At 45.3% G+C, this 16,979-nt stretch overlaps 1 protein-coding gene across 3 annotated transcripts in view; it reads right to left on the bottom strand.

Annotated features, from left to right (window-relative positions):
* Window positions 1-16,979, bottom strand: part of Camkmt (calmodulin-lysine N-methyltransferase) — a 368,029-nt gene that overhangs the window by 14,893 nt on the left and 336,157 nt on the right. For 2 of the 3 annotated variants that reach the window (XR_385373.3, NM_028576.3), the window contains exons 8-9: window positions 12,152-12,226; window positions 4,107-4,170 (exon numbers count right to left, since the gene is read on the bottom strand). Coding sequence is in view for 2 of the 3 variants with exons in the window: in NM_028576.3 (NP_082852.1) it covers window positions 4,107-4,170; window positions 12,152-12,226 (139 nt within the window). In the remaining variant the exon portion in view is untranslated. The remainder of the gene's footprint in view (window positions 1-4,106; window positions 4,171-12,151; window positions 12,227-16,979) is intronic. The other variant, XM_006524992.3, reaches the window with a different exon arrangement.

Raw genomic sequence — 16,979 nt, 5'->3', positions numbered from 1 at the left:
GCAAGTTGGACTCGGGTCAGCAGGCTTGCATGGCCAGCACTCTTAGTTGTTGAACCATCTCACTGACCACAGTGGTGTTTCTGAGCTGGGGATGACCGGCAGCCTGTTGGACAGTGACAACCAGCTGGAGTGCTATCTGCGTTGTCGCCTGCCCGTGGTGCCCCCACTGCCTGGCTGTCCTGGTGGCCCCCTGGGACACACAGCCCCTTTAGAAGGATGTTAGCAGGTGCCATTTGTCGGTTGTCGGTGCTGTTCAACGTGCAGGCTGCTCTGGCCGGGTTTCCAATTGCTTTCGGGTCTTCTGTATAGGCCATGACTGTTGTCACAGACTTTAGGGAACATGGCCTTAAGCAGACACCCCGTCAATCATCACCAAGGAGAAACCACTCGTCAGCAGGGGAACCAGTGGGGAACGCTGATTCTTGGGATGAGTAAAATTTACTGATAGCACTTTTTTTCCCCTAATGTCTTTCTTTTCTAGAGAGTTCCGCATAGTACTTGGACAGAAGCCAACTTGCATATGTAGTTTGGTTTTTTGTTTTTCCTCCCTCAGAGTCGAAGAAAAAGTCTATTTCAGGCTGGTGGAGTTTTTGATTCCCTGATGGAATCTCAGGCCTGGTATGGTGACTCTACAGGCTTGGGACTATGCGGCTGAGGACCCAGGGTCAGCCACTGCTGTTGGGACATGCCTCCCCCCACCCCACTCCTCACCCTCGTCTATTTCCCCACATTTAGGACTGCTCCATTCTAAGAGCAGAGAAGCATGGAATATCTCTTCTTTTCCTGTTACATTTGTTTCGGGATCCTCTGATACCCAAATGGTATTCTGGTCAGGTCGAACCAAGTCAAGACAGACCTCAGGTACAAAAGCTGGCTTCTTCCCGCAGCCTGGCACCCAGACCCGCTTCCATGTTGCAATTATCGAACTCTCACGGTTGTAGCCCCGGCTCTCTTCCTACCTAGGAGGACCATCTGCAGTAGAAGGTATCATATGCCCCCAGTAGGCAGTGCCCCCGGGAGCAGTTGGGTTCTGCTGTACTGGGGGCTCCTGTGTAGCAGAAAGCAGCAAGCACAGATGGTCATGTGCAGAGATCCCTGGGTCTGGGTGAGGAAATAGCCTTCCCTTCCTGACAGCTTTTCTCAAAGCCCTTGCTTGGCAAGCGCTTCCCGTACTGTGCCCCTAGTGCAGTCAAGAAGTTTCTCAGCCTTCCAGCCGCTCGCACCACAGTGGACCGGCTTCTTTCATTTTACACAGAAGAAGCTGAGGAGAGGAGAAATTGAGGTTTCCAGAGGATGAAACCCACCAGACAGAGGCTGGAAGCGACCCTTTGCTTTCCATCTCCAGAGTCTAACTGTGCCTATCCTGGTAAGTAGGACTTAGGGGCCTGGCACTGAGAGACCCTCTAGGAGTGTGGGCAAACTCTCAGCGTCCCCTTGTTGGGAACAAATGTGCAATGACAGGAGCTTCAGAGATTGTTGGTACTGAAATGGACCTGACACACTCAGCTTCCCATCAGACAGGCCGCCATTTCTTTTCAGAGCCACTGTTTCCTGTTTCCTCAATAGCTGGTAGAGCGATAGAAAAAGCCAACTGTTATCCTGGAGACTTACTGTCTTTGTATGTCATCTAGGCAGGCCTTGAACTTGCCAACCAGTCCAGGCTGCCCTCAAATTCATAACCCTGTCCCACCGGCCTCCTGGATGTTGGGCTTACAGGCATCACCACATTCCAGCCATCACAGTGTCTCTTCCAGGAAGCCATTCTGGGAACTCTGGCTCTAGGGACTCCTGCTTGGACCCTGAGAGCTGGCAGTATCCTGTGTTGAGCCACCAAGGGCTCAGAATCTACCAGTGCACCTCCATCTTACGTCTCTGGTGGACACGTATACTATGTTCATATGCTGGGCCACACAACCATGGAGGCATTGTCTAGGTTCAAAATAAATCTACACTTAGCTTTAATTGTAATGTAGTCTTGAAGTATGCCTCAGTGGAGAAGTCTGTTTGAAGTCTGAGAGCCAGCCTTGAGAGAGAGGTCTCCCCGCTACTCTGTGGGAAGCCCCGGGCCCACCAGCACTGGGGGTCTTTATTGCCTGGTCCCTGTGGCCCTTCTAGGATCCAATGAATAATGGAGTCCAGGGTATAAGTCCCCGGTCTCTACCGACCTGAGAGTCTGTGTGACAGTTTCATTAAGTCCATACGTTATTCATTACTTCAGACTTCCTCTCTGGTAGTGGGCGCCCTGAACTTTAAACCAGAGCACTCAGTGGCCTTGGGCGGCAACAATCCTATGAGGAACCTAGGTAAAGCAGGAAGCCTACTGCCACTTGTAATGTCGCAGGCTGGGTTTGACCTTAGCCTTCTGCCTGAAGCCTGTAGCTGTGTCACCTGCTCCAGGGCTTGGCCTTGACCTTTTCTGCCACAAGGTTAAAAACTGGCTGTCAGTCAGTGGGGGCATTGCTGTCCAGGCTCAGAGCGGGCTGTGTGGAGCCATACTTCAGACAGGGAAGATCATGGTTCAGGGTTTAACAGCCATGAGAGCCTGGAGAGATTCTAGTCCAATCTGCACTTAGGTCTATTCATAGCTCGGGCAGTGTTCTATTGTAAATCATGCAAATCTGCTGCAAAATGGAGTATTTGCCACAAATAGGTTTTGAAGGGGTGTTGGTGATGGTGAAGTACTGTTTGTGTCGTCTGAGATCCCGGAGTCCTTGAAAGCATTGTGTTTATGTATGAGACATTTTCATAGAGGCTCTGTATCCGAGCATCTCCGTGCCCTCCCCGAGAATCTTGGTCTCACACATGCTCGCAAGCATCCTCCAAGGCTAACCGGGGAGATGAAGAGGCCCAGGAGAGGCTCAACATCCCTTCTGCTGCCCTCAACTTGGGCGGCCTCATCCGTGCGGCGGCAGCCAGCAGCAGCTTGGCACATGTCCCTTCCTTGCCTCAGGACCCTCTTCCCACTTCAGAAGCAGAATGGAGAAGGCCGGTTTAATTGATTTGATTGCCACTTACAAAGCCTTACTCCTCTGAGAGGCCTATTTAAAGTTTCTGAACTAGAGAGAGATAAGGAAATAGAAAGCAATAGTGTAAAAGCAAATGGATGATTATCAAATTGCTCTGGGAGCCTTCGGTGTGAGAAAGATATAAAAGAAAGATTGAAAGGTATTAGTCTCTAAGTCTCACTGAGGTCACAAGGCTAGAGTCTTTCACAAAAGACTTCGGAAACAAAACTTTAGAAAATACATGGACACACACACACACAAACAGCAGTCATATCAGATAACTGCGACTTCTTATCTTCGATTACACTAAGACCGTTAGCCTATTTTAAATTCCCGTGGCACTGCAAAGAGTCTTACGTATTTGTAAGTTTTTTTTTTAAATGCATGAGCTTTAAACTCGCTTTCTTACTTTAAATAGATGTATATTAACTCTCCGTTTAGTCTACAGGACCTCCTAGCCTAGTATAACAGCTCAACAAAATAAGAGTGGATACAAACTCTGTAATTTACTCGCAGGCATAAATGGATATATAAATGTAAAAATGTGCACAATATTTTATGCCATGCTTGGCTTCATTGTGACCTAATATTTATAATATGTAAATAATGGCTTCCTTTAAGAGCAAAGAACTTTTAATATACAGATTCATCTAAAAGTCATTTTTTCTTTGATATAAACAGAAATAAAAAGGAACAAAGTAAGCTTACGCGACAAATGACAATGACAAAGGTTACCACGGAAGGGATTTAAAATGACAGAAGTCAACATAAAAATTTCAATATCATAATTCTACTTTAATATGAAGATACTGTTATCAAAGGGAAAGACTCCAGAAATTCTTTGATAAAAATCATCTCACACTATCTTTGAAGCCGTTTCATTTATTTTACTACCCTTGGTATTCCTTATCAGAAGCTTCCTAGTTATGATCAGGAAAGAACCTGATAGATCAGAAGACCCAATTGAAGTTGGACATAATAAATATTAAAGTATTACATGACATTAATTCCGCCATTCCATTGCTCTCCCCATCTCTGTGCTCAGACTAATTATTCTGTAGCCAGTGTTCAGGAAAAAAAAAAAAATAGAAACATACTTACTGTGGGCTGGAGTAATCTCTTTATGGCATCAACAAGGCTGGCTCTGTACTGGTCCAGAAACAGGCTGACATTGAGAAGAGAACAGAATCCAGATTAAACTGGGCCTCTAAGCCCAGTGATACCGATGTTGATAAGTACAAGGCTAATTATACATTTATACAACACCAGAGAAAGACTGTTCCTGTCTGCTCGCTCAAGGTCTTGCTGGAGGTATGTTTAAAAAGGAGATACTGTGATCAGAGCTATCCAATGACTGTCAAGTTGTCAAAGTCAGAGTCCATAGCTGTCTGTGCTGTGTTAATGTCACAGGGAAATTTTCCAAGATTTTTTTTTTTTTTTTTAAAGATTTATTTATTTATTTATTTATTATATGTAAGTACACTGTAGCTGTCTTCAGACGCACCAGAAGAGGGCATCAGATCTCATTACGGGTGGTTGTGAGCCACCATGTGGTTGCTGGGATTTGAACTTCGGACCTTCAGAAGAGCAGTCGGGTGCTCTTACCCACTGAGCCATCTCACCAGCCCAAGATTTTTTTTTTAAATGAGTGTCACCTGGTGGAGATAGAACACTTGGTACTTCCTTCAGTTAGGACCCAGTGTCCAGTAGACCAGAGGTGCCCACCAGGACCACTGTGAGGCTGCCCTCTGAGAACAAACCACCAGCCCCATGCACCAAACCACTGGGACAATATTGAGGATGAAGGAGGTGGACTTTAGTGATTTCCAACAGCTTGAAGATAACAAGCCCCAGGAGCCAACAACCTCCAAAGCTCAGCTCCGGCCATGCGGGAGCTGCGGTAATTCAAGGGTTTCCTTCCCTTCACCCTCTCTGCTGGGATTTCTCCTCCTCCTTCCCCTCCTCTTCCCCTCCTCCTCCTCTTCTGCTTCCTCCTCCTCCTCCTCCTCCTCCTCCTCCTCCTCCTCCTTCACGGGTCTTTGCTTTTGTTTCCTGTTGTCTCTATGATTGAGTTACTCTGACCTTATCTTCACCACATCTTCTCAAACCTGTTTGGAACACAGTTTCTTCCTCTAAACAAATGTGACCAAGACTCAAGTGTGGGTCACCCAGCAGTTGGTGGCAAGTTAACTTCCACAGTTCTATGGCTGAACGTGTCCCCTCTATAGTCTTGGGCTGTAGACTCGACCTCTGAGGTGACTGGATTGGTGCTATTTTGTTCTGCCATAGAAGATACAGGGTCCCCTCCTGCTAGAAGACTCAACATTCAAGGCACTAGCTTAGAAGAAAAGATGAAGTACTTATCTGACCCAATGGTTCTCAACTTGTGGGTCAAGACCCCTTGTGTGTGTGTGTTGGGGGGGGGTGTTAAATGACTATTTCATGGGAGTCGCCTAACACTGTGAGGAAACACAGGTATTTACGTTACGATTTGTAGTAGTGGTAAAATTACAGTTATAAAGAAGCAACACAAATAATTTTATGGTTGAGGATCACTCTAACACGAGGGACTGTATTAAAGGTTTGCAGCATTAGGAAGGGTGAGGACCACTGTCTTAGTCTCTCAGACTATGAGCTATATTGTTGGTCTTTAGAAATTGTTCAGTCTGTACTCCTTTGTAACAGCATAGGTTTCAGTGAGCTATCTGAGCATTTATGAAACCCAAACAAAGGTTTCCCTCAGGGGTTGTGGTACGGAGGAGCGGAAGTGTCTAGTGCTAGAGGAACACAGAGCTGAGTTCTCTGCCCGACATCCTGTGGTCCTCACAGCATCTCGACGAGGGCTCTGGGCACAGCTAGAGTACTCTGCCAAGACAAAGCAATGCTTCTGGACTGGGTCAACACTACCAACTGGGAGGGGCCACTTCTTTCTGAGCTCCATATCGGGATCCATCATTCGGTGAGGATGAGCGCTCAAGTTCAGAATAGATAGCTGAATCTCTCAAACATGAACACAGGCTATGGGTGCTGAGGCTCTTGTCCGCTCTCAGATAGCAGGAAGCGGGAGTGTGTGATTCAGATTTAATAAAGTTCTGGCTTTGACCTTTCTATGTGACCATGGGTAATGTGCTGTATTTAAGCCCACGGTAATTTTTTTTTTTTAATCAATAAAGGTTCACCTATGTGGCTATGGTGGCTATCAAATTAATACATGTTAATTCACAGTTGTTGTAGATTTATGTCATATGAGGGACAATATTCTGTATTGGGACTAAGCTTAAGATAGACCAAGTTCAACTGACAAACCTTCATTCAGAGTTCATTTATGCCTCATGGCTCAGAGCGTCTCTAGATGATACTGTCTCTACTGCCCGAGGCAGCTCATTAAGGCCCTTGAACTGGAGCAAGCTTACATCCAGTGTCTGCCTCAGTGACCCTCTAACAGCTTGCGCAGAGGCCTTGCTCAGGGTTACTGGTCTGCATCAACATTTGGGTAGGATGTTTGCCTACACAGCCGCTCTTCCACTTTGACGAGTCTCCTCAAGAGCTGGGCATGGTGGTACATCAAAGGACTATCATAAATCTGAGACCGGTCTGGGTTACCCTTTCTGAAGGGAGGAGGAAGGGACGGAGGAGAGAGAGGAGGAAGAGAGATTCTGAGGTAATCAAGGCCGAGGACTAGACCCAGGGTCTCACACATGCTAACCGAGCCCTTTACCACTAAGCTGTGTCTTATCTCCTCACTGGGAAAGGTGCTTTGAGCAATGGAAACATTGGCCAGCGGCTCTTCTTGTGATGAGCAGTATACTGACTGTATAAACTTCCTTTCCACCTAGCAACCAGAATAACCCGGGGAAGCATTATCTTTTACAAAGCTGCATCCTTCTATCCTCGGACAAAGAATATGTCTAACTTAAATGCTACAAAAATGTTCCACCAAGTCACGTTAAGCACTGATTCCTAATCCTTAAAGACCGATACGCAGCACATCAGATTGGAACCTCGTCTTGTACTAGACACCCCACCTCATTCTTCAGAGAGGTTAGGTAATCTCTGCACTTTGCTATTGTTGGCATGCTGACTGTGTTGGTTACGTAGGCCTACAAGAGACCTACAGAAGACCTCTGGCTGGCTGGATACGCAGCAGCTCAGCAAAGGACTGTTCTTGGTTTATTTCTGCTCTCCCTAAGAGCTGGTGAGTCTGCGGGAAAGGGATGAACAGCACGCATTGCCGCCAGCTGAGCCCCCGGCGTGCCCTTACAAAGCACTCTCCCCACTGTGCGTTCAAAATGGTGACAAAGAGGTTAACATCAGAGCAAACTGCAAAGTGCAGCTTTAACACCCGGAACGCATTCCGAACACAGTCATTTCAAAGGTAATGGCATCTACCCCATCGTTCCAAATCAAATTTCCCAAAAGTAATTCTTGTAGTCCTCTGAAAGATCTTTATTCCAAGCAAGCTCACTTTTCTACTTAGCTTCGATGCAGAATTCATAACGCTTTGTGGGGTACGTCATATGAGCAATTTCAATGTGCTTTAGTGGGAGTGATATGTAATCTCCTGAAAATTCACCCCTTAAATAAGTCCTAATGGCTCGGAGAACAGCAGTAGCTTAAGTGGATCTATTTAAAAAGGCTGAGTGGGTCAGTGATGGGGATGGAGATACCGTCTAACTCGCCCTTTAGTTACAGATCAAAATACCCTGACAGTCCAGTTTGGCCGTTAAAACTAACTCTCTCTCTCTCTCTCTCTCTCTCTCTCTCTCTCTCTCTCTCTCTCTCTCACACACACACACACACACACACACACCTCTAGGCCATTGCCTGTGGCAGCAACAATTGCTTTGTTCCATTGATCTGAATCAGATATCCTGACAAAGGAGAGGTGAATCCTTCTCATCAGAGCCCGGAGCACCTACAGTCCTTCTCCTAGAGAAATTCATTCAGACAGAGGAGCGTCAGGATGCGACCCTTTTTGTCGGTCTGCACAGAGAGGGAGACTCCTGTACAGTCTTCCTGGTGAGATGGCTGCTTTAGATTTTACTTTCGTCTTTCTTTCTTTCTTTTTTTTTTTTTTTTTTGTTTTTTTGTTTTTTCAAGACAGGGTTTCTCTGTATAGCCCTGGCTGTTCTGGAACTCACTTTGTAGACCAGGCTGGCCTCGAACTCAGAAATCTGCCTGTCTCTGCCTCCTGAGTACTTTCATGGAGAGACAGCCTCTCTTGGCATTCAGGAACCTATTTTGTAGGATGTTCTAACCTCACTTGGCTCTGCCCCTTTAGTCGTGAAATTCTGGGTTCTTCAGGGATTTCCACAGAGACTGAGACTTCCCTGGTGAATGCATTGGAGCTGAGCCCTTTCCAGGGGCAGGGATGCTGAGCTGTGCACAGGCTGCCCGTCACCACAGTAGCTGGAAGACCAGGAACTTTTAGAGAACATGGCATTTTCCTTTTGAGGGAGGGGGAACAAAATAACCTTTCTCACAAAAACAACTTAAAAGCCAAAACATTTCTTCATCATTTAGAAACAAAAACAACTGGGGGAAAGGAAGCAGCCTGTAGTATGTGACCAGCGTAAACAGGCCTAGAGCACGATCGAGGGGGCCTGCCAAGGCAGGTAGGACGACAGGCCCCAGTACCTGCTCCCACTCCTCACCCAAGCCTGCAGCTTCAGATGCACAGACCCACTAACAGCCCTGTGCATCCAGTCAGGCCGCGGGTAGCTTTGCGGGTGTGCTTTCTGAGCCTGTGACAATTCATACTCACAAAGCCAATTCCATATTTGCAGAATTACAACAAACTGGAGAGCCATCAAATGGGTAAAGATAAGTGAACACAGTCATTGGGTTGAGAGAAAAAAAAAATCTTACGTCCAGACTCTTAGAAGCAGAGCCTGGAAAGGTGGGCTAAGAATTAGCAAGTGCTTGCTCTTCCTGAAACAGCAAGGGCGGGCTGGACTACATTCCCGCAGAACGGAAGGAATGCTTTTATTAAACTTAACAGCGAATAAGTCAATGGAGGAACTTAATAGGCAGGCGTCCCCTACCCCTGTTGTTGAATATTCTAATATTTTGATGTTTGTCAATAGCTCCCCCCTTTTTTTGTAGGTGTGGCTGTACCTCCATGTTTCGCTCTGCTTATTTCAAAGTTGACATTTTACAAGTTATTTAGGAACTGTTGAACCATGAAACTATTTTTCATTGTCAAAAATGCTGAATGGTGAAATAATGACTAGCTTTCACAGTTTGCCTCTTTATTTTATAATGTAGCTGAGTGACTAAATTTGGATCGGGACTAAGAGACTGTCTCCTCTGGGAAATGAGTTATTCCCCCCCACTGCCCACAGGTTTATGAACATTTGAATGTAAATATAGGAATACGTGAATGATTTAAGAACATAAACATATCACCGCTTGCCATAATCATGTGCATTTTCCTTGAAGCACAGTGTGGGTTTGGAACCGGCTTGTGAATGGAGCTTGTTTTCATGTAAATGGGATCAAGAAGTGCTACTGGTTAGCCATTCAGCAAATCAGACAATGCCACCCTCGCTGGAAATGCTTCAGTAAGAATTTAATCCATGTACCTAATATTCATACTTCACTCCAGATCCCATTCACGGACGGTGATAAAGGGGGGTGTGAGACTTAACATGATCTATGTAAGTGTGGCGCTGCTTTCTGCCATGGAATACTTTGGGTTTCAGCTTGGGGGCAGCGTCCACAGAGAGCTATTTTTTTACCCCTTTGCGACATCCTAAATAATTCAGTGCACCCCGCTTGCCCCACAGAGCCAGCATCCGTGTGTAATAACTCCTGTGGGACAGCACCAAACCGAGTGGGTGTAAGGGACGCGTGGAACCCCGCACTTCACTGCCGGATGACGGCGCGGATATTACACATCACTGTACTTTCCAAGTGTCTAAGCAGCTTACCCATCTCCCTGCATATGAAGAGAGACCATTACCAAAGCATTTCTTTTGGAAATACTATCAGCGGCACCGTAAGAGTAGCTTTAATGTTTTACATTTACAAATGGGAAATTACAGACGGGCTGACATTCTGGCACTTATAACACCAGGGGGAAAAAAACTTAACCATCGATTCATGCATAGAAAAAGCCATTTATAAAATGAAGCCTCGGGCGTTTACTTCATTTGAATCCATAAATAATTCTTCCATGGCTACCAGATGTGTGTGTATAAGATTGTATTGTGTTATATATCTGTAATGAGAGCCTTCGACCAAATATGTACCTTGTTTATCAATTCTATAAGACCCTGTTGTCGGGGAGGTGGGAGGGGAAGGACTATTTTTTTAAACACATTGTGCAGCTATTTTTAACCTAACTGAGAACGTTAATCAGGAGGAGCTTAACTCCTGTTTCCTCCGCTGGTTCCTCTGGTACAAACGGGATGACACGGGGTGGGTGTCCACGGCACCAGCATGACAAAGCCAGGCTGTGCTGATATTCGTGTGCAGGACAATTTCACTGTAAATCTCCCGGCCAGACCCACCTCTCCCTCATCATCAGAGCCCACTGAGTGACCTGCATCTGAACCTTCATGAAGACTCTGCCCTGGTCCCTCTTCCCGCTGCTCTCTGAGCTGACTCTCTTGCTTAATCTGATCTAATCCTGCCTGAATTCTCTTCATCTGTGCAATGAAACCTGGAGGATCCTTTCTCATACTGGGTGAGGAAAGGCATTTACTAAATTACTTGGTAGATCACGTGGGTTGAGCTCTGTTTTGCTTAGATGGGGGAGTAACAACACACTTGGAGGCATGTTATCAATGATCAGCCAGAAATCTAGCCTTCCCCCATATTTGGAAAAGGGTGTGTGTGTGGGGCGGGGGGGGGGGGCCAGCATCAGTGCAAGGAAACCAATGTGGCCCTGGAAAACTGGGAACTCTCAGCTAAATTAAAACAAAAATATTTACTGTTCACTGCAAAGCATGCACACACACCCACATACACACACACACACACACACACACACACACACACACATACCCTCCCCCCCCCCAAACAGAAAATAACATTAGTCGTTATGGGAGAAGAAGGAGTGGATTAAAAAAACAAAACAAAACAAAGCTAATCTCAGTGACTTTGGTGGGAAAGTTGTACACTGGAAATTGCCTTTAAACAATGAGAAGGTTACATCCTGGAAAATGTGTGCGCTTTCCTCCAGCTGAAGTCTGCTCTGGGTCCTGGATCTTGGGCTTGGGCTCATCCGTGTAACATACGGTCGGCATGTGTACTTGTTTTCAGATCTAAAGTAATCGTCATCATGGTGGAACTACACCTAAGATCTTCCTCTCAACAAACAGAATGCCTGCCTGTTCATGGCCCACGGTTTCCATAAACTGAACTAATTACTCAGACTGAATGAAGAAATACACCACATTAGTGGAAACAATTACAAAGGTCTATGCATATTTATCCTGTAACTTGGGATCCAATTTCCATTTACAAATATGTAACATAGATTGGGCTAAGGCGTAAGACAAAATGTCTAGGGTAAATTTATTTTTTAAAAATCAGACACCTGACAGAGGTGGGCATAAGAATAAAATGTGATTGTGTGGTTTTTGTGTTCAGTATGACTAAATATCAGCTTCGAGGGCACTGAAACCATTAGCTGTCAAATACATTTTAAGAAAGGCTACTTCCCCCGAGATATTCCACAGCTATGTTTATCTGCAAGAGCGTACATATGTGTGCACACACACGTATATTCCTTCATATCGATAGTCAGATCTCTCCCAAGAAGTAAGCTAATTGAGCTGTTTGTGTTGATAAACTCCTTTTTCTCCAGACCGTTCCTCTCCGAGCCATAATTATTTGCAATTTGCCTAAGTCCTCCATTTACTGATACGTCAAGCATGAAACAGAGGCAATTCCAGGGGATGGAAATGCTCCTGAAAGCCAATCTTTGGGAAATAATGTGGTAGAAGTTACTGTGTGATAGGAGACTACCTCCTAGCTGTCACATGGAGATGAATATTAATTTGGTGAGGTTAAGGTGGCTTTTGTGCTTCATTTGTTGACTTGGCTTGGCCATCAGCAAAGCACTGCGGCCCGATTACCCCAGAGGAGCTTTTTATTTTTTTTCACTAACAGGAGTTTTGTGATTTTTGTGTACTTACCAGTCAGCACACATAACAATGTCAAAATGTCCTTCCAGTTGAGAGACGTCTGTCTCATTATCCCATCGTAAAACGCTTGAGGAGAAAAAAGATTTTAAAAATTATACTTAGGGTATTTTTTTAAACTTTTGATTTTGAGCTATTAACATTATTTTCTTGTGGCACTTGGAATTATTTAAAAGGTATATACAAATTATTTCAAAAGATATAATAAAAAAAACCCTAGGATGTAGCTGTCTTCTATATTTTATTTTGTCTTTAAATACAGAAGAGGAAGAATTCTCTACTGAAAGAGGAGAGTTGGGTTTTTGCTAGGTTTTAGAGGTTTTTGTAGACAAAGTATATCCTTATCTCAGGGGATAGAATGATTCCTGCCCCTTCCCACAATGGCGGAAAAGTGACATCGAAACGTTCTCCATCTGACTGGAATAGGAATTTATAAAAAAAACAAAAAACAAAAAACAAAAACAAAAACAAGTCACATGAGATTTACCGTGCTACTATCTTGCCTGCTACTGTCAGTCACATTTCTTACTGATGCAATGATCGATGTGGCTTGAAGGGAGGGAGGAACCACCCTCCTGCATGTGGAAGTCCTCAGGCCTTTACTACTCTCTAGAACTCCTCTCTACGAAAGTCTCCAAGAGGAGGCTCAGATAGGAAACCTCGAGTCAGTAGCAACAGCTGACAGCAAGTGCTGGAGAACTCCAGCAATGCATGCGAAGCCAGCCGTGCTCTGTGCTCCCTCAGATCAGGGCTGTGATGTTAATAATAAATAAATAATTATAGTAAAGCATTTCTAAGGGTGTTTCTCCCACACACCAAAACTGTGATCTGTTTTTTTTTTTTTTTAAGATTTATTTATTTACTATGTATACAGTATCCTGCCTACATGTATGCCTGCAGGCCAGAAGAGGACAAAAGATCTCATTGCAGATGGCTGTGAGCCACCATGTGGGTGCTGGGAATTGAACTCAGGACCTCTGGAAGAGCAGCCTGTGCCCTTAACCTCTGAGCCATCTCTCCAGCCCCACCATGCTACAATTCTATAGCTGGTTTCTACTTTGACTCTTTAGAGATGGACTGAGTGATCATACCTGACCTGCACAATTATATTGGCTTACTTGGGTGGAGTTCTCATTTCTTCTGTCTTTCCAGAGGCGAAGTCATGTTTGAGTGCAAAAATGATACTTAACCTGGTCAGTCCAAAAATTCCTTTCATGCACGTCGTCGGATACAAACAGTAATGACATTGTTAAGGTGGAGACGATCAAATGTACCCATTTATCACCAAGCAGGCCAAGGGCCAGCTGGTCACTCAGTCTTCTGGCTCACACTGACTGAGCACCTACTGTGTGCTGTGTGTCAGGCCCTGTGCCGTGCTCCATCCAGCCTTGCCACTTCAGAGGCAAGCCATCCAGACAGGCCAGGGAAGGCTTAAGGGGGGGGGGGAGGGGGAAGGCTACCTCGTGTGATCCAGGGGTGAGTTTTACACACTACTCTTGTGTTCTTCTACTTCTAGGACCACTACCATACGTGGACACACACGTGCACACACACACATGCACACATGCACACACTGCACACATGCACACACAAGCGCACGAACGGACGATACACTTCAGCTATGGGAGAAGGACCAGATATTTTCTTTAATGTTTGTGTCTGATTTGTTGTAGACCCATGATTTTGCAAGCGTCAGTACAAATTCAAGGACAATTGAGGTTACAAAGGAGGAAAAAGCGAAAACTAGGCTGCCAACTGGAGGAAGCAGGGGTGAGAGCCCAGCTACCCAGAGGAAAAGACAGGAGGGTCACAAGGATGTCAGGGCAACTCAGCAAGACCCTCTCTCAGGTTTAAAGGGGTGAGGGGAGGACTTGAGATGTTACCGCCTTGGCAGAGTCCTCACCATACATAGAGCCCTGGGTTCACTCCCTAGTATGCCAAAGAGCAAGGACAAGAACAACTCAAAGGGATTCAATGCCCACTGACTGCTACACTCGTTTTTAATTTCTAAATGTTTACTTTCAGCTTCTAAGCATAGCTTCTTTAAAAAAAAAGAGAGAGAGAGAGATTTATTTTATGTATGTGAGTACACTGTCGCTGTCTTCAGACACACCAGAAGAGGGCATCGGATCTGCATTACAGATGGTTGTGAGCCACCATGTGGTTGCTGGGAATTGAATTCAGGACCTCCGGAAGAGCAGTCAGTGCTCTGAACCGCTGAGCCATCTCTCTAGCCCTAAGCATAGCCTCTTGCACAGGCAATGTAGAACCTGGCTCTTGTCCTTACTCAGCTCTGAGCAAGCCCTGCTCCAGATACTGTCAATAACCCTCAGTCACTGCCCGACTACCCTTCCTGTCTTTCCCAGCTTACTTGAGGGCGTTTTTTCTGTCCTCGTCTCTGTCTACAGTCTCCTGGTCCTGTTAACATGACACTGCCATCCTTCTCGAATGTCTACTTTCTAGTCCGGCTCATACTCCAATTTAGTCCATCCCTTGGGCACATTCCCAACCCCCTTGCCTCCGCCTTCCTTAGAGTTGCCACACAGCTCAGTGACTCGTCCAGTCTGCCCTGGGTGCCTGAATGTGGCTACAACACACACTCCCTTGCCTGGCTCACACCTATTCTAAACTGTCACCAACTCTCACCTGAATTATTTCAGCCTTTTAATTTGTCTCCCTGCTTCTACCTACCTCCCTACATCTCTGCTCAAGGAAGCATCCAGATTGCTCAAAAATATATTAGATCAGGCCAGGCATGGTAGCACACACTTTTAATCCCAGCATTCCGGAGGTGGAGGCAGGTGGATCTCTGTGAGTGCAAAATCAGTTTAATCTACATAGTTAGAACTACATATACCTTGTCTCAAAACACACACACACATGCACATATGTGCACACCACACACACACACACACACACTCAGAAAATACCCCATTATATTAGATCAGAAACTTTGTCTAGCTCCCTGAGATAGTAGACACCCAGGACCAGACTCCATGCCATCAGGCCTGCTGATTTCACCTCCTGTACCCTCTCTCTTTTCTGCTGTGCTCTAGTTACAATGTCTTTCCTATGGATGCTTTAAGGCACCAGCACACTTCTGTCCTAGAGTCTACATGCTGGCGTCTGGCTCTGACCAAGAACCTCACCTCCAGATATCCACGTGGCTCACATTCATATCTCCAACTCTTTGTTCAAGTGTCATATTTTTATAGGACAGGCTTCCTTAATCTTCTTCTTTAAAATCATTGTCATACCTTTTGGCTACAGCGTTAGAAACCCTTTATCTTATTCACTGGGCTTTCTCTAGCAGCAGTTAACCTTTATTGTGTGCTATGTAGCTAAATCACTGTTTCTGTTTATTCTCTTTCCCCTCTGTAACATAACCATCCTAAGAATGTTGTCTTAGTGTTCTATTGCTGTGAAAAGACACCATGCCCAAGGTAACTCTTATGAAAGAAAGTATTTAAGTGTGGGCTGGCTTATAGTTTCAGAAGATTGGCCCCTCAGCATCGTGGTGGGGAGCATGGTAGTCAAGAGCATGGTGGCAGGCATGGTGCTAGAGAAGTAGTGAAGAGCTACATCCTGACCCACAGAGAGATCAGGAGACACAGGGCTTGGCTTGGGCTTTTGCAACCTCCAACAAGGCCACACTTCCTATTCCTTCTAATCCTTTCAAAAGGTTCCATTTCCTTCTGATGGAAGCATTCACATACACCAGTCGATGGGGGCCACTCCTATTCAAACCACCACAGATGTTGATCTTTAAATTCTGGGGAAATTGATAAATATCCAGTGCCTAGAACAGCACATGATAGCTCCTCTGTTAATATGGTATCTGAATGAACCCCACGTCTAGCATACAGAATGCATTCAGTAACTAGAGGTTCTTGTTTTTAAGCTGTTCTCTGAATATATATGAAAGCTACTGAAAATGCTTTCTGAAGACTTCTGCTTCCAGCAAAGATGGAATAACAGGGACCTCTCTTATATCTTAACCCAACAAACTGAAAAGAAAACAATTTAGGAAATATATTCAGAAAGAAAACACACACACTCACACACACACTCACACACACCCACACTCACACACACCCACACACTCACATACACACTCACACACACACTCTCACACACACTCACACACACACACTCACACACACACTCACACACACACTTACACACTCACACACACTCACACACACACACACACATGCACACACTCACACACACACACACACACACACTCACACAGGTTTCCAAGATATTGGCCAGTAGGAACAATGACTAGTCACTTGTCATTGAAAGAAGATGAACAACACATAAAATACTACCCAGTGTAACACATCGGAGGAGATCCCAGGCTGCAACGGAGAGAAAAGAACTGAGGTAGGACCCAGTAGTTTTGAGGTTAAACAGATGGGATCCAGGGACTGGGGAAACCAAGGCAGAACAGAGGAACATAAAGAAGAAAGGTTTAAAGAGAGAACTCAGGGCTCACTTGGCTCCCACAGAGCATTCTGCAAGAAACTAACTCATGTGTGTATGTGTGTGTGTGTCGGGGGGTTGTCTGTGTATGAAAAAACTACTTGAGGTTGGGTAAAAGGTATAGGATAGTGTTGGGGACACTGGACCAGAGGTCACTGGGCAGGACCAGTGTGTTTTCAGCAGGCAGACCATAAAACCTCAGAATTCACAATGCCAGCAGCGTCCTCAGAAGGATCTTACCTCAGAAGTGGGAAATAATAAACCCTAGGGGAAATGCTGATCTGCTGGTATGAAGCAAATTTTAAAAACAAGATCCCAAACTAAGGAATGGTTG

The sequence above is a fragment of the Mus musculus genome, chromosome 17 (genome assembly GCF_000001635.26).
Source record: "Mus musculus strain C57BL/6J chromosome 17, GRCm38.p6 C57BL/6J".
In the NCBI taxonomy this organism is placed as follows: domain Eukaryota; kingdom Metazoa; phylum Chordata; class Mammalia; order Rodentia; family Muridae; genus Mus; species Mus musculus.
This window is presented reverse-complemented; position numbering and strand designations above follow the sequence as displayed.